Raw genomic sequence first — 23,165 nt, 5'->3', positions numbered from 1 at the left:
GTGCGTGCTTCAGCGCGAACATGTACGCAAGCGCGTTTTTTGATTTCAACCAATCAGCGCCTACGCAAATGACGTCATACACGACAACAGCTAAACTAAGCCAGCCGAGACGACCCTCGAAGTCGGACGGACACGATTTTCTGCCAATCTGTGTTTTTCCCTTTTTGGCTAAATATATTTTTTACGACAACTGTCTTGTTGACGGCGTCTTTTATTCGTTCCACTGGGGTTTAGCAGGTGTGTTCATAAAGAGACGAAAATTGTTTGGGGACTATCCCCCACGTTCTAGTTGAGATGGTATAACCCAAGAGGCAAAATGACGCTTGCTACTGTTGTTGCGAGTTGCCATTCGTTCTACTAAACCATTAGTCAAACGCCATCATGCCTTCTGTCGTTATTACACAAACAAAAATCTCTTTCCTGTTACTAGTATTAGTGCCTCAATATGGCTACGCTCGTGAAAGCAATACAACGAACTCAAACGCGTCTTCGTTCAATGTTGTCAACTAATATCCGGATTATGCAAATTTTCCTCAATTCTCCGGAGAAATTTTCATAAAAATTTGAAAAACCCGGAGGACTTTCATCTCTGAACTAGGAGTGATTGTTGTGACGCGAAAAGTATTGTTAAAACAAACACACTTTATCCTCCTCCTGAATGCTTTTTCTTTGTTCTTTCAGATGGTGGTTATGAATACCAAGGTAGTTTTTTTGCACCCCTTCCACCCAGTAGTAAAGGTAAAGTGCTCTTTTGGGGGGGGGGGGCATTCGGTTATTTTATACTCTATTTGCAAGTGTGAAGTGGTGCATTCACCTGACTTAGGTGGAAGCTAATGGGTTCAGTTCCCACTCTGTGTCAGTGTGAACTTGACATTGAATGAACGTCTGTCTCTTCATGTGCTCTGTGATTGGCTGGTGATGAGTCTAATCCGCCTTTCACCCTAAATCGGCTATCCCCATGAACCTGAACAGCATCGGCGGAGTAGAAAATGGTTGGATGGGACCTACAAGTGAATTTCATACAAATATTTGCAGAATTTATGACTTAACTAGGATAGAAATGGGCTTCGAAGTACATACAAAATTGTATAATTTCTGTGTCATAGGAACGGAACTCAGTTGTAAAATGTATCGCTTCTTTCTTCTGAGACAGCTTGCTAAATGGCGTCATTCGACCAATGAGCCGTCTGCTCTGCATGATCAATGCTTGACCAACAATAATGGCATCATTTTAAGAATTTATTAGAGAAGCATATGAATAATTAATATTACAAGTGGACTATTTGCCAGTACATGAACATCACTGCGGCTGAGCGCGGTTCATTCGCACAATTAATATTTCACACTGTCTTAGGTTCAAAGTTGGGCACATGTAACATTATATCTAGCACTGCAACTTAGCATATGAACACATTGCATTCGCCTTGCAATGGACTGGCAACCAGTCCTGGGTGTACCACGCCTCTCGCCCGACTTCAGCTGGGATGGGCTCCAGCTCAGCTGTGAGGCAAGCAAACAACAATGGATGGATTTCCCTCTTGCATATCTCACACAGTTAAGGGATTGAATCCTCATCACAAGTACTGTACAGTAGACATTTTTCAAAGCGGTGCTAACAAGTAAGGCCTCACATGGAATGAAATACTTGTGTTCTTTTGAGGTTTTAAGATCCTGGTTCCACCTTATCCCAAAGGAGCTCTACTAAATAAGATGTTTGCTGTCGATAAGTTGAAGAGAGGGGAAACGCTTGCTGTTATCTGAAGACTCAGTGTGTGCCAGGCGTTATCTTGTTTGTTTGAAACTGTCTGGGAAAAGATGCGCGCGATCTTAAATCGATTAGGCTTTTCTTTTTTTTTTTTGAAGCGGTTAAAGTTGTTGCTTTGTCCGGGACGCAGCAGTATTGAGAGCCACGGTATATGACACACCAATTTTGTATTATCGCAGATCTCTGATGTTGTTTCCACACTAAAACAAACAAAGCCATTATTTGTTCATATGAAGTTCAAACAACTGCTGGTCAGGGGTGACCTGGAGTCTCTGCCAGCTTTGGGCGAGAGGCTCTATAAAGTATAGACTGGTTGTATGTCAATTGCAGGGCACATTTAAACAATAATTCACACTCACATTCACGCCTATGGAGAATTTAGATGACAGTCTTGATTAACATTACATGCATGCTCTCAGGATTTGGGAGGAGGTCAAAGTACTTGGAGAGAACATGCAAACGGGGGCCCGAGCAGAGATTCGAACACAGAATGAAAAGTAGACACAGTTCACTGTGGTGCCCTCCACATGATCAAGGACTGACACGATATTTATACAATTGTCATGATTCTGTTTGTGACCAACAGGTGGCACTGTAGGGCTCTCCCTGCAGCTGCACACCTGTTGGCCTTTATCTAATTATTGCTTTCAAAGGACTCCTGGCACGAGTGGTGTCATTGTTTGTTTCTTTGATGCTGTCATGCTTGTTCCTGTCATGTTTTTGGTCATGTTTCTGTTATTGAGTTTTTAGCTTCTGTCATGGTTTTGTTTGATACTTTGCATTCTTTTTTGTTTTCAGGACTTTGTTTCGGATTTAGTTTTCTTTGTTTTTATCAATACAACTCGTCAAGTTCACCCTGCTCCTCCCTCCTGCCTGCTTTTTGGGGTCCAGTACCACCTCGCAACGTGACAACAATTCAATATTTCAACTGTTTATTTTCCCATTACACTTTGAAGCACAAATGTTTATTATAATATATGGAATTTAAAATCTATATTTAAAAATATTTAAAAAATAAAAAGCTTTTGAACAAGGCAACCTATAAGTGCCTATAAATACAGAAAATAAACTAAATACAGTAAACATTAAGAAATATGAAACGTTTTAAGTGCGTATATTTTGAGCCGCTGCATTCTTAAGTAATACCAATATAAACAAATCTGAACTAACACTGTCATTAACTAACACACACCTTTATATTTCATTGTTTTCTTTTGTGAAAAATCTGTGACCTTCTTTCTTCACTTCACCGACTTTGTGCACTATTTCCCATGTGCGTACATTTATGACCATAATGACCAAAATTGCTGCCGGAGAGGTTCAAATAAGAGTAGTCTACCATAAATCCACTCCAAATTGCATTCAATTGCAAGCGGAGGTCAGAATGCATACAGTAGCTGACAACAAAACACAAGAGACATGCTTCAATTCTCTTCAATTAAGCATCTTTCCCTTCTCACACGTCCACTTACCGTCTTGGTCTGTATGATAATTCCTTTCACACCTGAAAGGCATCAAGAGGGATGCTCACGCTTAATTTCTCTGTCATTGTCTCTCTGTCTTTCTCGCTCTCTCTCACACACACACACACACACACACACACACACACACACACACACACACACACACACACACACACACACACACACACGCGCGCACACACTTAAAGGTGTGATACTGTATTTCCTCCCTGTCGCACACCAACACGATGGGGAGGCCATTCATGCTGATGGAGATATGTATGCAGCTCACATCTGTCACATGTCGCTGCCGTGGCAACACCAGCTGCCGTGGTTACGGTAGACCTACCTCGATAGTCTTTTGGGATTTGCCCATTACAGGGAAGCTGGTTACCTGAATGCATGGAGAAGTACAATCTCTATGAGCGAGAGCTGGGCAATGATACTGCAGCCCTGGTGCAGTTTGAGTAGAGTGTAGATAAATAACAATAAATGTATTGGTTGTTTGGAGCAGGGATCGTTTGAGCTGATTGGGCTGCAAGTGTTTTGACCTCGCTTGTGTTTGGGGGGGCAGACAAGTGATCTACAAGTGTGGTTACATAAGTCAAACCTCTGCCTTGCAATCATGTCAAGGTCATATCGTCTCCTGATTGGATCGTTATTAAAAGGATTTGTGTGGGTTAGTGGTGAATGCTTTCAAGGGCAAATCAACCTCTACCAACTACTGTCACGGCAAGTTTTGTTTTACCACATAAGAGTGATTACTAAGAGGATCTCCCAGTATAATCGTATAGTTATTATACTGTATATTTATCTCGTTATTTTCCATTCATCCAATTTCTACAGTTTGCCACTTATGATCATTATGGTCACAAGTGAGCTGGAGTGGCCTCTTGATTAGTTTTCACACAAAAGCCTTTTTTTTTGTTTGTTTGTTTTCTAAATATACATCATTATAATATCACCATTCACCACTAGATAGCAAACATGCTTTAGTTTCGCTTGCACTGTGTCTTATACTGCTGTATTGGTACTACAATATCAATAAAGATAATAATTTTTGGAGGCATTTGGGATAATATGCAGGACAAACACAGTCCCTCAATAATAGAATTTTGAGTTGTTGACCTTTGTGAAAAAATGTAATAACAATTGCAGTGGGTGGTGATTTCTTGTTCAGCAGTTTTGTGCTGTCCTTGTGCTGTCCTTGAATAGTGATTTTTATACAAGTGAGCCCTTTGCACTGAAAAAGAAAATACAGTACAGTACAATACAGTACAGTATGTATTTTGTAGTTATTTTGTTGGTTGCTTCAAACCCTTTGTTTTTGTGTTATGATGGTGGATCTTTTATTGAAAAGCGTATTTCAATAAAAACGTATATCGAACAGGTATTTTTGCCACACATCTGGTTAGGAAGTGCATGATCTTATGTGCCCCCCCACCCTTCCCCCAAGTAGTGGTTATGAGAAATCCTGGCCCCCTCCAGCATTGACTGTAAGTTGCCCTTCCCTGCCCTTTCCCTGCATTAGATCCTATTTTAAATTCATATTCTGATTTACTTACACAAAGTAGAAAAAAAGTTGAACAAGCTATCAATTACGATATATCCATCATTAATACTCGCAATGATGCACCACGTGTTAACATTCTGAGGGTGTTCAGTCTCCTGCCCCATCCTTGGACACACACTAGTACTTCTACTAAAATCAACACTCTAAGAGCAAGTACGTGTCGTATAGTTCCATAAAACTTTGAAGCCATGACTACGCCATCTGTAAAGTTGACATCGTCCTCATCAGTAAATCTTCAAGTGGTATTAGGAAGGAAGGAAATATATTCCCAAACATGGCCTATTATGGCTCTTTTTTTGTGTCTCAAACGCATTAAGTGTATATAGTTCACTTTATAAACACACCTTATTTTGACTTTTAGAAGATTTGAAACAGATACTGTCCTTTTAAAACACACAAGTACAATACTGACCCACTTTGCTGAGCCGAACTTCACCGCACACACACAGATGAGTTTTTATGACTGGGGTGTGTGAGTACCCGGACAGACGCACAGCAGCACAACCACATGGACACAAGCCTTAAGTGAGCACAGCTGTGCTGCCAGATGTGCGTCAGAGTCCTGCGGTCACAAGTGTCAGGGCATTTTTGATGCATCCAAAAACTGAAAACACACACACCGTTCAGTTTAATCCCTCCCACATTGCATTCTCGTGCCTCGCATTGCGCAAAACAGCTTTATGGCTACTAATTCTGAGACAAATCATTCTGGGGCACGAGTGGGTCATGTTTGGATTTAAAAAAAAATAGAATGAAAATTCCACAGGAAATTATAGAAATAAAAAAAAAAAAAATTAAAAAAACAAAAAAGAAGATGTGCTGGATTTTACTCCCGAGTGCATGTGCACTGTGTCTACAAAAATAGAGCCGTAAGTGTCACTGCATAGTCAGTGTATTGGAAACGCAGTTCATCCTTGGATGCTTATTGAACTGGTTTTGTAAAGTATGTTGAATTTTTGCGTAACGTGCTGAAATATTGCCTCCTATGACAGCAGTTCCAATGCTGAAGTTTTGTGTTACTTTAGTGGAGTGCTGCTGTTCCGCTAAATATAATCATGTATTCATATGAAAATGTATTTGAGGTAAATGAGATCAGGTGGTTGCATAAGTGTGTATACCCTCTGACAAATGGAATGTGGCTATTTTCAAAATTAACCAATCACAATCAAACTAATGTTAAATGGATGTCACCACACACCTGCCAGCATTTAAAGTGACTATGATTAACACCAAATAAAGTTCAGATGTTCTAGTTGGCTTTTTTGTTTCTTGCAGCTTGAAGGTTTTATGCTTACATTGACCACTGCTTTTAACAGTTCATAATTTCCTCCACCATGAAATGTTTAGAAGTTATTTAGGCTATCTTCTGTAACGAAATGTCAAATTGTCATGTGTAATAAATAACTTTGAGATTTTACAAAAACGTTGTTACCCTGTTTACACTCACTTGAACAATAAGTGGACAAACTATTATTGTTGACTGATTTCAAAACGAGTGATCCATCAATTTGTGGTATACAAGTAATAATACGGTGAGACGATTAAACCTTTGTTTGGTTTAATTGTCATACCGGCCCGTCCGAGGGAAGACACCTCCCCTTTTTGACAAAAATGAGTTTGACACCCCTGCGTTAGATGCTACCCAACCAGCACAAGTGAGCAGACACACACATAGAGTAGACAAACCAAGTGGAAAATATTCAACAGTAAGACTGTTGAAGGTCATCATTAGCATACTATTAGCAGTCGTGTGTGTGTGTGTGTGTGTGTGTGTGTGTGTGTGTGTGTGTGTGTGTGTGTGTGTGTGTGTGTGTGATGATTCCTCCATGTATTCATATCAATGGCTTAGAAACAGGACAGACCTACAATGGAGTGTAAGGTGACTGTTCTAACAGTGTGGGGTCATGTGTGTTTCAGCATCCTGTGGGAATAACTTGGAATCTCATGCCGAGAGAACAAACGCACAAGATGAATCCACACGCACACACACACACGCGCGCACGCGCGCACGCACACACACAGACACACACACACACACACACACACACACACACACACACACACACACACACACACACACACAAATATCACCTTCCTTCTTTAGACGTTAACCAGTGGCTAGAGCCGCTAGACAGTGCCCATGCAACGTATCACGCTACCAAAATTGTAAGAGGCCAACTTCAAAATAAACTTTTTAACAGACTAGGCTGAAATGTGCTGTTTTAGCTGGCAAAGCCGCTACTGTATTGTGAAGTCACTTTGCGAACAAGTCAATAAGGCAAAGTTTTTTTTGGGGGGGGGGGGGGTCTGTCTCCAATCACCCACCTGGCACTCTCTTTAAAACAGTAGAGGTGAAATTGGAGGAGCTTGACCAAGACAGTGAAAAAGAGCGCACATTTCAAAATATACTCTTTAAGATTGATTTGTAGAGTGCGTACTTTAAACGTGTATGTATTATACATGGGATTTTACGGTACTTTGCAGCAGTGTACAGCAAGCTGGTATTAAGCATTTGTATTGAAACTCATTAAATTGCGCAGGTGTTCTTTATTGAGTGCCCGGTGAGTGCGAACTTCCTCATGTGGAGCAAGTAAAGTTTGTTTAATTTGTTTCCTCAACTAATTACAGCACTGCAAGTTTAACCATAGAGAGGACAAAGGCAGGGGTCAGACGCCAAAGCCAACGATGCAAATAACATCCTAATTCGTAGTCTTCCCATCAACAGTCTGCATGGGTCCGATTGTTTCTGCTTCTACCACTGTCACTGTCTTAACAAGCTCCCCGCACTGTTCATTACCAACTACTACTTCCTTTCTGACCCCCCATTTCGATATTTTATTGCTCCCACAATGATGCATAAAACATGCTTATAGGTTGCCAATTAACTCCGAGCCTGATGTGTGACCCAGCTGTATTCCTAACCGAAATCCAGTCAGCTGCGGCGGAAGACCTAAAGGCAAAAATGAAGCCATTGGAAACCCAGTAAATCGTTGTAATTGAAAATGTTCTGTGTACAGTACATGAGCACCCTGTGTAATTAATTGATTTCACACAAGGTGGCATGCAGCAACACATAACTAATTTGGATAACTGGGTGATAATATTTTGCAATGCTGTTACAGCAAACAGCCATGTGATCTTGCAAACTCTTCACTCAACATTAGCGACTGAAGATGGGCATAATCGATTAATTGATTGGAAAGAATTGTTGATTCAGTGCAATTGATTGTTGATTTTCTGAAGGCAAATGGATTTGCTGTGCAACCACTAGAGGTGCTGTTGATTGTGCCTCAACTAGTTTGCTGTCTAAAGAACATGACATTGCTTGGGAAGTTGAGCGACATTCATGACGATTGCCATTATGACGCCGAGAGCAACTCTGGGCTGCTTTATTCTTCCGCTCAGAACTGGCATCCAAAGAGGGGTTCAGAACAACCGAGATTCCAGCAGTCAACTTTATATCATCCGCAAGTGGAGAATGTCTTTCACTTCCTTTTAAATGTACTTTGTGCGCATATACAATATATGCCATGTAGACCGCATGCCTCTCAATGCTCTGAATTTAGAGGAAATGATGGGAGCCGCTTCCATTGGATAGCAAACAAGTCGGCTCTGTTGCCTCCCACAATGGTGCAAATGCACGCTTTTTTTTCTGCGCCAGTCTCAGAAAATACAAAAAGAAAGACAACTCCACCCATATGCACGATCAGACAGAGACTTGTGCTGGGTACAAAAATAGAGCCCAGAGTCTTTGATTAACATTAAATGCATGATTTTGGAATGTGGGACAAAACTAAGTACTTGAAGCAAACCCACACATGCGTGGAGAAAACATGCAAACTTCTCACAAGAGGGAATGGGCCCAGATTTCAACGCCAACCTCAGAACTGTTGTGCAACTACTTGTTACTTGACACAATTTCATGCCAAATTCGAACAAGTTGTTCAGTTGAGTCAATAATTGTCTATAATTGTTCACTTCCTTGAGAAAATGACTGTTGTGTGCAGATGATGGTGTGAAAAATCATTTCCAGACATGGTGATCCATGTGTGCAGTCTACAATTTAATCCCTATCATTAATCAACCTACAGCGTTCAGGATATACATATTGAGGGTCACCACTTGGTTTGAAATTGATTGCATATATATATATATATATATATATATATATATATATATATGAAAAGCAACAAATCTTTAAGGATCAATATTTGCTCTCAATGCTGTCTGTAAAATTCCAAGTAGTCTTGCCCCTGTGTGTGATGGATGAACACCTTCTCTAAATAATAATTTGAGAGCAAACATCTGTTTGGCCCCCCCCAACTTGCGCAGGTGGTCAGGGAGTGTTGGGCAAATCAGTGCACCCTCTTGATTTATGAGAACAATAACCCAGATTATAGGACTACACCTAAGGCAAGGAAATGACGAGCAGGCCAATATTTCACGGGTAAACAAATTAATAATCGCCACTGTCCAAATGTCACAGTTTATTAAGGAGCAAGTTATGTTAGGGAGCGGAGCAACACACACACACTGTCCATACCTTGCTTGAATAAGGTCCCGGGATGAGAAGTTTTAATGCTTGTCTTTTCAGCTCCGTCAGCCTTGTGTTGCAGTTCTCACACCAAATCCCTCTTTCACTTCCAGGAGAACTTCCACTGCCCGAGGCCGGGGAGCCCGTCCCAAAACCCGGAGATCCGCCAAGAGAACCTGGAGATCCGGTGCATATCCCCGGGGAGATTGTCCCAGGCGATCCAGAGAGGGAGCCTGGTGAGGAGATCCCCGAGCCTGGAGAAGGGGTGCCCGTTGAGCTGGGCATGGAGCCGGCGCCTTCGGGTGCGGGACGAGAGCTGGATCGGCTGGTTTCCTCGTAAGCCTTTCGGTACCACGTGTCCGGGAAAAAGGAGGCTGATTTGGTGGGGGAAGTGTCGGGTATCTGTGGAACATTTAACACAGGAGTGAGCTCTGTTGTACGCACACGTGCTATTGTTAGCACCTTGCTTCACTAAATAGAAAATGTCACACAAAATAGAATCTCATCATATTTAAAGGGAAAATAAAACCCAAAATGTTCTTGACAATAATATGTTCAATGCGCCTCCACTCGTCTACACATGGCATTCTGATTAATATTGCAGTCGTGGAATATGAGTTAATCAAATCCATTTTTATCCATCTCAGCGGGCCGCGGCATTATGACTACTTGCGCAATTTAATGAGATCCAATACAAGTCCAAATTCTAGAAACAGCTCTTAGTATGATGTGGAGGACCACTTCAAACATATAGCCACAATAATATACAGCGATATAAATCCGCATATTGATTGATACATCTCTTCAGGGTAAAGAGGGTAAGCATGACCAATGATGTGTATATTTTGCAAACCTGTTTGTTTTGAAGAAATCGTTTTCAGTTGTTTTTTTTTGTTTTTTTCTTGTGCAAAGCGCAACTTTTAAGGCAACAGATTCTGCTCATCGTTGTGTGTTATAACTCAACCGAGACTACTCCCCAGAAGCATGGGAACTTCAAATGAGCCACAAAGAGTTGGGCTATTGATGTGGTGGCACAGTGGTTCCTAAAATCTCTCCTAAGAGCTATAATAAGTGTCATGAAAAGACTGACATGGGGGAATGTTCACGAGAGAGGGGGGGTTTAACATCTTGTAAATGTTATTAGGTGTTAGATGTCTGTGTGTCTGTGTGTGTGTGTGTGTGTGTGTGTGTGTGTGTGTGTGTGTGTGTGTGTGTGTGTGTGTGTGTGTGTGGTTCTCAGTTAGGTGTGTGTGTGGGGGGGGAGGGTGCTGAAGGTACACTAATTTAGCATTTTGCATGTGACAGTTAATGACAAGATCACTGCCAGGGAACAGTTCATGGCAGGACAGATAATTTGCAGATCGGCAACCATTCGCCTCACATGGGTTGGATGCTGACGTTTATTTGCGGTCAGAAACAAATCGTCTAACGCGGTGGAGGTGATGATATGCATTCTCGATTGGAACATATACACTCGTCTACCTAAAAGAAAAAGTGAATTAAACATATTTGCGCAGCTCAATACCAAATGGCCCATGGTGCGTTACCGGGCCACGGACCAGTTCTTGGGACCAATGATTTAGAGCCTTCAATGTACCTGAATGTAGGGGGAATCCAGAGGACCTGTGAAAATCCACCCAAGCATGGGGGGAAGATGCAAACTCCACCGAGGGAGGCTTGAGCTGGGATTCAAAACTATCGACTTTCTGCCAGACAGACTCACCACTTAACCGTCACCACACTACATACATGAAGATCTTCAACAGCCAAGATTTCCAGGTTACAAAGCAAGGCCCACACACATGGCGGGGATATTCTACTTTTTTTTCATCATTTTAATTGGGAGTGGGGAACCTATACAGCAGGCATTCGATCCAACATTCTAAACACATCCAGTATTCCAGCTGCAAGCAGCAATGAACAGGCTCTCATACCCCCTTTTTCAGGACTACTCCTGAAAAATGATCAGCAAACTTTTACACTAATTTCGCCCACATAAAACATTCCAATTGAGGTTCATTTGGTTGATGAAAGTGCAATTTGCCCTAAATTACTACTTAAAATCAAAATTCCCAACTTCCTGTTCACTTTTGTGCTTGGGACATGTCCACTGAATTTTTGGTCAGCTGGCGAAACGAGTGTTAGTGTTGATTATTTCTCTAACGTTCCACTGGCGCTATGAATTTGGGGGAGCACCGTCTTTGCTGAAAGTGCTAAAATGGAAAAATAATGCTAAAAGAGAGAACATCTTACCAGGATATGTGGGCATGAAAAATTGGTGAGTTTGTAAGCATGTTGAGGCAAAAAGGCAATTTGTTTGTCTGAAAATTAATAACACATTTATTCCAAGAGGAGCTTTGCCCCATCTGGTGTTTGGAACATAATTTAAACATCTGAAGAACTTTTATGAAAATCCGCAAACCACTCAACCCACCCATGCTCAAAATCTATGATAATAAACATTTGTCGAATGATTACATCATCCATCGATTTTCTTCAGCGCTTCTCCTTGTCAGAGTTGTGCGTGAGGTGGAATCAACCCCATCTTAGTTTGGACGCAAAGTGGTGTGCACCCTGCACTGGTCAAGTTCTCCGTAGATATATCATAGCTATATCAACTCACACATTCACACCTGTGAACAACATAGAATCTTCAATTACCATCAGTGTGAGAGGAAACTGGAATTACGGTATACCCCAGACAAGCCAAGAGAAAACATGCACATCCCACACATGATACCTGAGGTGAGATTTGAAACCCACAACCTTTTTTACATACTAACCACAGCTCCTCAGCGCTGCCCTAATATGTTCGCATATAAAAATACAACTTAGAGGTTACATACCATTCCATTAAAGTCAAACGACAGGAGCATGATTCAAGCCCCGAGCCTCAGAATTGTGAGACAAGCATGCTAACCATTACCACCACGTGCTGCAATCATGTATTTCATAAATTTAGTATGACCCTCAGAGGGCTTAATAAAAACTGAGATGGCCCCTGAGTGGAAAATTCCTCGTTTGCTTTGCCTCCGTTTCTGCTTTGGGTCTGAGGGACACCTTTGCAAGTATAATATGCACTGGATTTATAGAACGTTTTTCATTAATAAATGAATACACTGAGGTGTTCTTACCGTATACTTTCTGCCCCGGCCGGCCACTGATCTCTCCTTGGACCCAGATAGTGAAGTCATGATGAAGGTGTGCGAAGGACGGCGAAGAGGAGGATGAAAACCGCGTGATCGATTTCAATTAACAACACGCCCCTGCAAAGTGCACTTGGATCCCCTCAATGTGGAGGCGACTTCGCACCACTTTCGAGTTGGCAACCACTTGTAATCCTCATTTTGTCGAAAAAAAATGTTTCGGTCAGTTACCTTAAAAACAATCTCTCAAAAGATCTCTAAGTGAATCTGCCTCTGTTTTGCTTTTGTCATCCTTTTACGCACCAGGTTGAACAGGTACAACAAACCACCTCGATGGACGCAGTCCAGCCACAAGCATTAGTCCAGTCACAACGAGGATTCAGTGGAGGGGTGAACGCGACGGTTCAGATCGTTTCTGTTCATCCAAAGTGTCTCTCCGGGCAGCAGCCTCTTGTTGACTGTGCGGAGCTGCGCGCTCTGTTGAAGGCGGACGCTCACTGACTCGACGCCGGCGGGGCGCACATCTGGATGAGGGGGCGGGGCCACACTGCTCTGAAGAATTTGGTCATTCTGCTCATCATGTGGCGCGTTCGCCGACCTTGAGGATAGCACCCTATCTAATTTTGAATATGGGTTTCCTAACTTTTAATGAGCCACGTTTTACATTAGATAAATCTACCGGCCCACCACCGAACAAAAAAACGTCACAAAAAGTGGACACACAGGTCAATTACGGAACTTCTGCCCTGTAAAGTAGGCGCATTTGATTGTTCCGCCTCTCAATATAAGTTGCAGGCATAGATAGGTGAACTAAGACATTATTTCGTTGACCCAATTACCTGTGTTTTTTTTTGTCAGAGGAAAAAAACAAATTCAGCATCTAAAAAGAGTCAATTTGCAATTCGAACTTTCTTGATTACAATGACCCAAAACACCAAGAATCTACAAAGACATCATGTAAAAACACTACTTTTAGGAAGCACGTTCGTACATTTTATTGATATCGTGACATGAAGTGAAGCATGACCGAGTCCTAGGCTATAGGCAAACATTTTCAAGTCGTGTAATTTTCGAACCAATGATGTGAAATTGGAAAAAAAAATACGCAGCACACCTGATTGTCTCTCTCGAAACATTGTTTGGGAATTGCTCTATCCACCCAGACTCCCGTCCCACATGTAGCCCTGGGCAAAATTCCCAAGCTCAATAACTTAATTGTTTTGCACCTTTGCTGCTTCCTCGGTGAAGAGGGCGCTGTGCCTTTGGACTACTAACCCTACTTTACAGACGAATGGGAAGTCTGAAATGTCCAGCTTCCACTATGAAAAGTTTGGAAAGTGGCTGCGAAAGAAAAATGTTGGGGTCTAGTTCAATATACCAACTGATTCTCTGCAGATCACATATAATACCTCTTAAATGCTCATTTATTTAAATTGTTTTGCGATATTGCCATGTTTCTTAGTTACAAATTAATTGTACTTGCTGTATCCATGGTTATTTGCTCAAACAAGGCGTAAAATACAATAGAATTGATGTTAAATGTTTGCACTGAAATAAAAACTGCACTATTTGCTTATTTGTTCACCAACATGATGTGCCACTTCTAGTAACGTGTTCATCTGCAATATATAATTTGCAATGGCAGTCAGTTTGAATATTTTAATTATTACAGGGACTGGGTTGAGGTTTTTAGCCTTATACTGTGCTGTAGTTCGGCTGCACCTGTATCAAGTCGTTTCAGAATTGTATGCATTTTTAACGGTTCAACACTGCTCTCTAGAGTTAGGATTGTGTCACTGCACATTAGTGAAGCTCGCTTGGCCTTAAATTGGCCTTTGACAGACACAGAGTATCCTTCTTTCTTCACACAGCAATGTACGCAATACAGTTTCGCATTGCAAGGAGAGGAGGAGGAGTGAACACTGTACCCGGACGAAGGCTGGATGGTAATGTAAGCTGTACATTGTTCGGTGCAATGTTTACGGTGAAACTCATCACTATTTATTGTTGCAATTATAGATTCTTGTTCTTGCATGACCTATAATATTTGCAGTTTTTTTAACCCAAAAGTACAGTCAAACCTCGGTTTTCGAACGTCTCAGTTCTCGACCAAATCGGTTTTCGACCAAACTGAGCGCACTTGAATGCACCACTTGACTCCTCCTACTGTCCTTACACAAGGAAGTGACGTTTCCTCGGGTAGGCGAGGAAGTGATGCTTCCTAGGTGTACCGTTCTATTGTGAGCAGACATCATCAATAAAGATTTTTTTTAAAGAGCGTGGCTTCGGTTTTCGAATAAATCGCTTTTGAACAGCCTTCTGGAACTCATTATGGTAGAAAACCGAGGTATGACTGTAATAACCTTATTACATAATGTAACACTGCCATACTGGTTTTATAGTAGGTGTACAGCCATAAAGTTTTTGTTTTTTTTTCTGTTGGCCCTATACACTTTATGGTTTAGCGTTTCTCTTGGGTTCTGCTTCCAGTGTGTAATGTATAAGATAAGAAGTCCTTTATTAGTCTCACAATGGAGAAATTTCCAATCCACAGCAGCAAAGTTATGAAAGGAAGAAGTAGAAGAAAAAAATGTAGGAGCTGCTGGAAAGGCAGCCACTCTCGCGGCGCCATCTTGAAGTCAAAATAACAATATAACACAACACAACGCATAAGACACAGACAGTCGTGCAATCTTAATCACTTTTCCTGCATACACTTTGTTGTTTGAAGCAGTTAGAGATGAAAGAGGAGAGGATCAAAGTGTGTGAATGATAATGATTTCAGGCTGTGAGTTGCCATGGCAACCGAATTTGACCGGAATATTCAGAATAAAAAGAGCTGTCATGTATACTATAACTTCAACTTTATTAGCAATGGGACTGTTTTTTTTCAAACTAATCAGAATTGAAATTCGCCTCAATAAGATCAGCATTTTCCATCCTCTGATTGGTGGGTCAGGCAAAACTCCTAACAGTGAAGTCCAACTAGCAAACAGCATTTTTGAGATTTTAATAGAGATTATGCACAACCAACTTTTGTATTTGAAGTCTGTATTCTGCTCATATTTCATCATGCTGTATAACTTTCCCATGTTCGCAGTATAGCTTTGCGTCTTTGTAACAATCATCACCTAGAATTGGAATACTCCCTGCTGAAGACGCACAAACTTTGGAATGCGCCAAGCTGAGAATTGGTTTAGGAGAAACGAAAGTTATGATATCACACTTTGTGTCTCGGTACCGCTCTTCTGATGGTATAAAAATGATGTGAAGCTCTTCCTGCTTCGCACTCGTGACGCGCAGCCATTGTCTGTAATTCGTGGGTGCCCGGAATATTCTGTTATTAAAAGCTTCGAAGGAACTGTTCATCAACTCCAGCCTTTATTTGGATTACCAACATTCTCCTCGTCCGAAATTCAACGAACGCGCGGGGAAGAGGAGGCCGCTCTTCCCCCAACATATTCTGTAAAACAGGGCAAGCACTTGCTTCCAGTTCATAGGCAAAAGACTGGGAAAAGGTATATGTCAACATTTTAAATGTCCAAAAAGTCTTTTGTTTTGTTTTAGTCAAGAACTACCAAAAAAATAAATAAATCATATTTTTTGATTGTGTTATGTTTGTTTATTTACATTTCGTATGTCTAAATGGCCTACATATATTTAATGTTTGTCTGACGATGCCTGCGAAAAAGAAAACATATTCTAGAAAGTTTGGGTTTAAATCATCATGTGATCAGCCTGTAGTTTTACATTTATGTTTTTACATTTTACACCATTAGTCGGTTCTTCCAAATTATTATCTGGTCACCTGACGTTCTGCTTGGGGCCCATTTTGCTCAGGGCCCCATGCCATGCCCATAAAAACCGGTGTAATAACTGTGGTCAGTGGTATAGATGTTGGAACTATGAGGCTTTTGAAAAATAAGAAAGCCCAAGAAGTGCTTTCATTGCTTGAGTCTTAATTTATTTTGACGACTGACTTTGAGGGGTGTTGTTTGTTCTTGTTGCGTACTGAAAATGGCTGCGTGGCTCTTTGTGTATATATATATTTGTGAATGTTTGGATTGTTAAATGTCTTGAGTTTGTATTATTCTTGCACTTAAAAAAAAAATCTCATGTGACGCAATGCACTCCGAACGACAGGGGGCGATAAAGGGTTTTCGCAAGAGTCACAACCCGCAATGGCGCTTGTGTAATTTAAATATCCGTACTTCCTGAACATTGCTGGTGACAACCCCAGCCTCGCGAACGTGAGCCAACGGGCTCTACTTTTTCTATGTCTCACTTGGGCACGTAATCGTGAGTAGCACTTTGTGCTTGGCTCGAACTTCATATAACCTGATGTAGAGGGCGTGAAAGGAGGTTTCGATCACATGCGGTGCACGTCGTATTGTGTGGCTGAATGTTATGCTTGCCAGACGAATATCAAAGCTTGTTCGCATGGAAAATACATTCTCGCTGCTAGTGTGACTTGTTCGTTTCTTAGCTGAGATAGTAAATTAGCTGTGTCGCAGTGCCTTGGTTGAAAAGAAAGGTTCGCTGCAATTGTTTTCCACAGTTCGTGGAACTAAAATGAAAGTTTACCGTTGTTCTATAACAGTGATTTCCCCCTGTATGTTTTAGGGTTCAACAAGTGACAGTTATCGCCCGACTTGCTTGAAGTTTTTTTCCCATCGTTTAACAACAATGAGAGGTAACCCTGTCATCTTGTCTTTTAGTTGTTGTTGTTATTGTTGTTTTTGTCATAATTATTAATAGCCCTTCGTGAATGCCTCGTGCAAACCGTTAATCGCATCCATCGAATATCTGCTCATACGACTTGTTGTGTTGTGATATTTCAGGTCGACCAAGGAAAATACAAAAAAAGAAAGCGACTATGACATCAAGACAAAAACGGAACCCTTGCCCTATTTCCCCCCAGGCCGCAGAAGAAGCGAGTCCTGTGTCAGGCAGTGATGTCTACACCGACAGTCAGTCCACTTTATGTTCTTTACAAAGCACCCCAAAAAGATGCACGAGAGGGCCAAGAAAAACACAAGAAGCATTCCACACCGACAGTCTGGCCACTGTGTGTTCCTTCGGATGCACCCCCAAAAAATGCAGGGGACGGCCAAGAAAAACACCGGAAGCCTTCCGTACATCCACACCTTTGCGTCGCTTGTCCACCGAACGACTGCCCAACATTTGTGACACGCACTCTGAAGAAGAGGATGGGAAGGATCAGGTATTTCGTAATACATGTTCATGATGCTATATAAATTTGACCACTCTCCAGTGTATGATAATTCTGTACGCTAATCTTTTAGCACTACATTGGCATTCCAAACGGCGTGGATAAACAGTCTTCTACATTTGTGAGCAGTACTCTTTGTACACGGATCATTTTATGTACCGGTAATATACTGCTTTCCATGAAAAATATACACTAACCTACCAAAAGAAAAGCAATCGGTAATAAGTGACAATACTTAAAACTTTTTTTTTTTTTTTTTTTTAGCTGTTAGTGTAACTATGTAGCTCCACTCAAGTTTCTGTTGCTAAACAATTCCCAAGTCCAATAACGAATCATTTTATACTAGTCATAGTTACTTTTGGAGGTGTTAAAATTAATCGATTATCATGGTAATTGACAACTATTTTAGAGCCACTGTTAAAATTGTCCAAATCCTCTGATTAGAGTCTCGGCATTACCGGTAATTGTTCTCTGATTTTTTTTTTAGTTGTTCATGAAAGCAGACTGAATAAGTTTTTGAAAGGTTGCTGAGTGAGTACATCAATCTTTCTATTTTTTTTAAATCACTAAATGGTGCCAAACAACAATAATTGGTTAACAAATAGGATTTGATGAAGTATTTGTAATACCCTACTTAATTTTCTGCTTCTTTGGCAACTGAGGGCAGAAGGCGCCATGCCCTGGCGAATGCATTAAGTCTGAAACTTCTGAACCTCAGCAAGGAAAGGGACATTGGAAATGTTGAAATAACCCTGAACATTATTTTTCGCAACATCTATTGTGCCACAGAAATCAGAGGTTGAGTCACCATGCGACACGCCAAGGTCTCAGAACAAGAAGCGGAGCATCGAGGCTGCCCGACCCAGACGACTTAGAAATAAACTACCAGTGACGGAAACCACTTCTTCTCCAGCTAAACGCCGCTGTTTTAAGAACCTGAAAAATAGGGCTATCTCTCCTTCATCATCTGAACCCTCACGACCAAGATTCGAACTAAAGGAAGGTACCTATCGCAATATTGATGTTCACAGAATTAGGCCTCGGATGAATGAGGTCATCAACTCATCCTTTATGCTGTTTCCATAAAGATAATTAATGCTAACTTTATCATTTGGTGTGCTTCTATCTTTTCCCCATCATCTTCTCAACCTTCAACAAGATGAGTCTTTGCTGTTATCAGATCTGTCAACTGAGTTAAGTGACCACACAGAACAGATGCCTCTTCTTTCTTTCCCGGAGGATGAGGAGAGTGTTGATGAAGAGGAGCTGCCAAGCTTCTTGATGCAGACGAGTAAGATTTGTGTGACTGTATGCACCATAAATAACTGCATTGTTTACCTTGAGAATTTAATGTCTTCCAGGACCACTGTCTATCACAGAGGGAGTTTTTGTGTGGTGCAAATTTAGACGCTTTCCGACATGGCCGGCGTTGGTGAGTGCAGAAATATGCATGTGGCTCATTTATTTGTCACGGTTCTCCTTAAGGGCCTATTCATACCTTACAAGTCGGCGTGTCCGCATCCACCCCAAGTGCGAAAGTCAGGTTGCTCTTTAGGTTGATATTTCAACGGGGAATGTCATGGCATCATCAGAATAATTGATAATAGCCACTTCATAGAATTCTGTCATGGAAGATATTCATTCATTGCATCTTGAAAAAAAAAGCAGAGGTGTCATTGATTTCATTGTAACTTAAAAAAAAACGACATGGCATAAGCTATGGCTCAAAATACTCCTTGAAACAAGAGTTGAGAACATTCAGAGAAAGATTCTATCATCCCATTCCAAATATTGGGTTTAAAAAAATTGGTCAAATATATAAACCTGCACAATTTAATGAATAAGGGCTGTATCCAATGTCTTCTTTTATATTAGATGTTATTCGATTGTGTACGTAATGCAAGCGCATGTGCATTTTATCCTACTTCAATTAGCTACTACGTTAGCGTTGTCGTTATCTGGGTTAGTTTTCGTTTTCATTTTGCTGTAATAGTGCAGATACTGAACCGGTCGTCTTTCTGACCACTTCTACATGCAAAAGTCATTTCTACTGTGATTCGATAACTTGGCCAGCCAGTCAAGAACCTGACCAAAAGTTCAAAGTAGAATAAATGTACTGTTCAAAAAGTGCGTCAACCATCTGCTGGAGCGAAAGGAAGTTCCTGACTGATAGTTGTTGTTTTTTTCCCCTACAGGTCAAGCAAGTAAATCGTAAGGCAAAAAAGGCCAGCATTATTTTCATTGATGATCAGATAAGTCGACAAAAACGGGGGTAGAAGTTACCTACTACTACTACTACTACTACTATCTTTTTTGGTTACTCTCATTGTGTGTCAGAAGCCTAATATGTCATGTCATGTTGTACAAGGGTTATTGTGGCTCTGAAATCCCTGAAGCCGTTTGACTGTGAAGGAGCTAATGAGCTGGCGGTAGGAAAATAACACTGTACTGTAATACACATGATTTACATCCACACTGGTGACAAATGTTTCTAATGCAAACTGCGTCATAGGCTGAAGCCAAAGAAGAATGGGCCACTACGATGAAGTGGTCCCTGGAGCTGATAACCGACTATCGAATACGCATAGGTAACTGTTTCTATTTTGCAGTTTGTTTGTCATCAAAATTTCCATAGATGAATACCTCTTCTTTTTTGCCTCTTTGTAGCTTGTGGCTCATTTTGTGGTTCCTTCCTCGAGTACTTTGATCATGGCATTAGTGAGTACACACACACACACACACACACACACACACACTTGTGTGGTAAATAATTTACTGGAAACCTACACTCACTGACCCTTCATGATAGACGAGATCTATCAGAGGCAAAACCCAAATTACATTTCCTGTACCCATTGTGTTCAAATGTCTTTTGCTTAAAATATTAAAATAGCGCCACATAGACGCTGATAATTTGCCTGACTGTGACGTTTCCCCAGTGTGTGTTGGCATTAAAAGGGAAATTGAGTCAACAATTTTCTTGATAGAATTATGGTCTATGCAGCCCCCACTAGTCCAAACGCATTATTCTGATGAATATTACTTTTGTAGAATTAAACAGCAAAATCCACGCATTTTACACATCTCGCAGGGCAGCCAATTTTTTATTATTCTTATTTCTTAATACTTGCTGTCGAGTGAAAATGACATCGCAGTGCCAAAGGGTTTAGCTTGCAGACATCATATGACCAAACCCAGAAAACGGGTCAGCCATGATTGGTCATTAGTTTTAAATTTTCAGGTATTTCCAGTCGCCAGCAATTGGCAAAATGGCCACCCCTTGTGATGGATTAAAGCACGTGGGTTTGCTGCTTAATTTTTAAAACAATCTCTTCCTGAGTCTGTTGAATTGTCCGAGCGAACATCTCTGACACAGACTTAAAGGCAAAGTTATGTGGTTGTCTTATTAAATAGACAATGCAAAATTACCGTGTTATGTTTACTTTGACAGCAAACTATAACTGGTAGTGGCACTAAAACGGTTGGAAGCCTTTTTAAAATGTTATTTTCAGCAAGGATAGACTCCAGCATGCCCATGACCCTTGTTGAGGATAAGCGGATTTGAAAGTGGATGGATTTTTTTTTTTTTAATTATGTTTGACATGCATGAGGTTCCTCTAATTTCACAGGCTACATGTTGTGTGAGAGGAACATGATTATGCCAAAAAAAAAAAAAAAACACATCTAGACTTTTCGTTACAGCTCTTACAATGGAACTCATTCCATTGTGCAGGTGTACTTCATGCCTGGTGAATGTAAGTATTCCTTTCGCTATGGTCCTGATGAGTCTTTGCCCTCGTTCAGGTAATCCAGTGAGGAGCAAGTACCCGCTGGGCTCCTCGAAGCAACTCGCCATCGCTGGTGATTCGCTGATGGAGGAAGAGGGTCAGTGGGAGAATCCCAAAGAAGATTGTGAAGAGCAGCAGGAGGAGGTCAACAAGTGTGCCAAACGGCTGCTGCCAGACCGGACCCAAGCTGCACATAACCGTGCCAACGAAAAGCTTGTGCACTTTATAATCAAACAGCGCATGGTGGAAGGACGCCTGCTGGTATAATTTGAGTTTGGATCTGTAACAAAACCTTGGAGAGCTTTTATTTTAATTTTTTTTACCTTCCTCAATCATGGTTCACTGTTAGCAACCCTGCTGTATTTTTTTTTTCCCTGTTCGATATAAGCGACATACGTAATGTTTTTAAAATGGGGGTGTTTTTGTAATCTTGCTTAGAAACTGCGATTAGTACTTGGCAGAGGTAGCTAACACTTGAACACTGTTTCCACGCTCCCTCAGGCTGTGATCCGAGGTCAGGTGCAATCGAGGTGGCTCCACTACTTCCAGAGATCTGACAAGAGATTTTTTGGAGTGGAGACTTACCTGGAAGATAACACGCAGTTAGACAAAATGTACTGTTATCTCACCGAGCTCTACGAAACTGCTGTGCCCATGCTGCCAGGCAAGCCTGCGGCTCAATACATGGAGCGCATCCCATTTGTTTTGGATGTGCTCCTTCCCGAGGTATGTCATACTGCTGTGGCCTATTAGTAATTTGAATATTTGTTGAAATACATAAAAAAAAAATTTTTTACAGGCTATCACATACGCCATTGCTGGGATGAACAATATCTCTATAAAGAAGGCAGAAGAAAAATACCTGAAAGGACGTTGTTTAAGTAACAGGTAAAGATTACATACACATTTGAAGGGGGAGGAAAAAAGTTCTGATTCTGACTAATTTGTTTTCTTCTCTCATTGTAGGGAAATACAAGACTATGAGTTGATGATTGAGCGGCTCTGTATGAGAAAATCCTAGCAGCTGAACACAATGCTTTGTTTCAATTCCAACAGATGTCTGAGTGGATGTAATCAAATTGAATCAACATTCCTATAGACTATCTTAAATCTGTTTTACTAATCCTTCTGAAGGCAGTCTTAAAATGGTCCGGCATGAGGAACCTCTCACTGCAAGTGTAAAATTTGTCACAGCTAACAGGCACAGCCAAAGCCTATAACCTATCATGCACTATGCTCATCCTCATGAACAATACTGAAATATTCAATACTTAATAATTTTGTTTGTACAGTTGACTTAATCATTGCTTTGTTTTACATTTACACCTAACGTCTCCAGGACTGCTCAATAAAAGCGTGACATTTACCCTGAATGGTGTTTGAACTTGTACTTTAATTGTACCTCCCGGGGGGGTTGTTTAAGAATTGCTCTCTGGACAAATTTGAGAAAACCTTAACATCTGCAGCATCAAACATGTTTGGAATGAGCATGAACAGAGAGATTGTTGTTTAATGTCAGTGACAGTACAAATGATTTTAGGGCCAAACGCTATGTCAAAATTCACCCAACAAATCCGTACTATTGGTCATTCCCTGTTTGTGTGTTGACAAATTGCTGACCAATCTAAAGTGTTGACAATGACTTGCTCTCTTGGATGATGCAAGG

The 23,165-nt window shown here is 41.1% G+C and overlaps 2 protein-coding genes across 9 annotated transcripts in view; one reads left to right on the top strand and one right to left on the bottom strand.

Moving 5' to 3' along the window:
• The window catches only part of kif26ba (kinesin family member 26Ba), a 73,289-nt gene extending 60,498 nt beyond the window's left edge, over positions 1-12,791 (bottom strand). For all 6 annotated transcript variants that reach the window (XM_019890882.1, XM_019890910.1, XM_019890920.1 and 3 more), the window contains exons 1-2: positions 12,467-12,791; positions 9,342-9,734 (exon numbers count right to left, since the gene is read on the bottom strand). In XM_019890882.1, coding sequence (XP_019746441.1) covers positions 9,342-9,734; positions 12,467-12,526 — 453 coding nt within the window. In that variant the 5' untranslated portion in view covers positions 12,527-12,791. The remainder of the gene's footprint in view (positions 1-9,341; positions 9,735-12,466) is intronic.
• A 3,854-nt stretch (positions 12,792-16,645) lies between these two features.
• Positions 16,646-22,872, top strand: LOC109528835 (PWWP domain-containing protein MUM1). Of its 3 annotated transcripts, none has more exons than XM_019891845.1 (14): positions 16,646-16,777; positions 17,102-17,171; positions 17,320-17,702; positions 18,501-18,714; positions 18,871-19,002; positions 19,073-19,143; positions 19,907-19,983; positions 20,080-20,140; positions 20,224-20,299; positions 20,379-20,429; positions 21,516-21,760; positions 22,001-22,225; positions 22,299-22,387; positions 22,466-22,872. In XM_019891845.1, the coding sequence occupies exons 2-14, from the start codon at positions 17,165-17,167 to the stop codon at positions 22,518-22,520; spliced, it is 1,686 nt and encodes a 561-aa protein (XP_019747404.1). In that variant the 5' UTR covers positions 16,646-16,777; positions 17,102-17,164; the 3' UTR covers positions 22,521-22,872. The 3 variants fall into 3 exon arrangements, with proteins under 3 accessions (XP_019747404.1, XP_019747422.1, XP_019747414.1); XM_019891855.1 differs by lacking the exon at positions 16,646-16,777 and adding an exon at positions 16,849-17,012; XM_019891863.1 differs by lacking the exon at positions 20,379-20,429.
• The last annotated feature ends 293 nt before the right edge of the window (positions 22,873-23,165 follow it).

This window comes from Hippocampus comes, unplaced genomic scaffold, assembly GCF_001891065.2.
Source record: "Hippocampus comes isolate QL1 unplaced genomic scaffold, H_comes_QL1_v1.1 scaffold275, whole genome shotgun sequence".
Classification (NCBI taxonomy): Eukaryota; Metazoa; Chordata; class Actinopteri; order Syngnathiformes; family Syngnathidae; genus Hippocampus; species Hippocampus comes.
The sequence above is the reverse complement of the archived record's forward strand: the minus strand, read 5'-3'. Positions and strand labels throughout refer to the sequence as shown.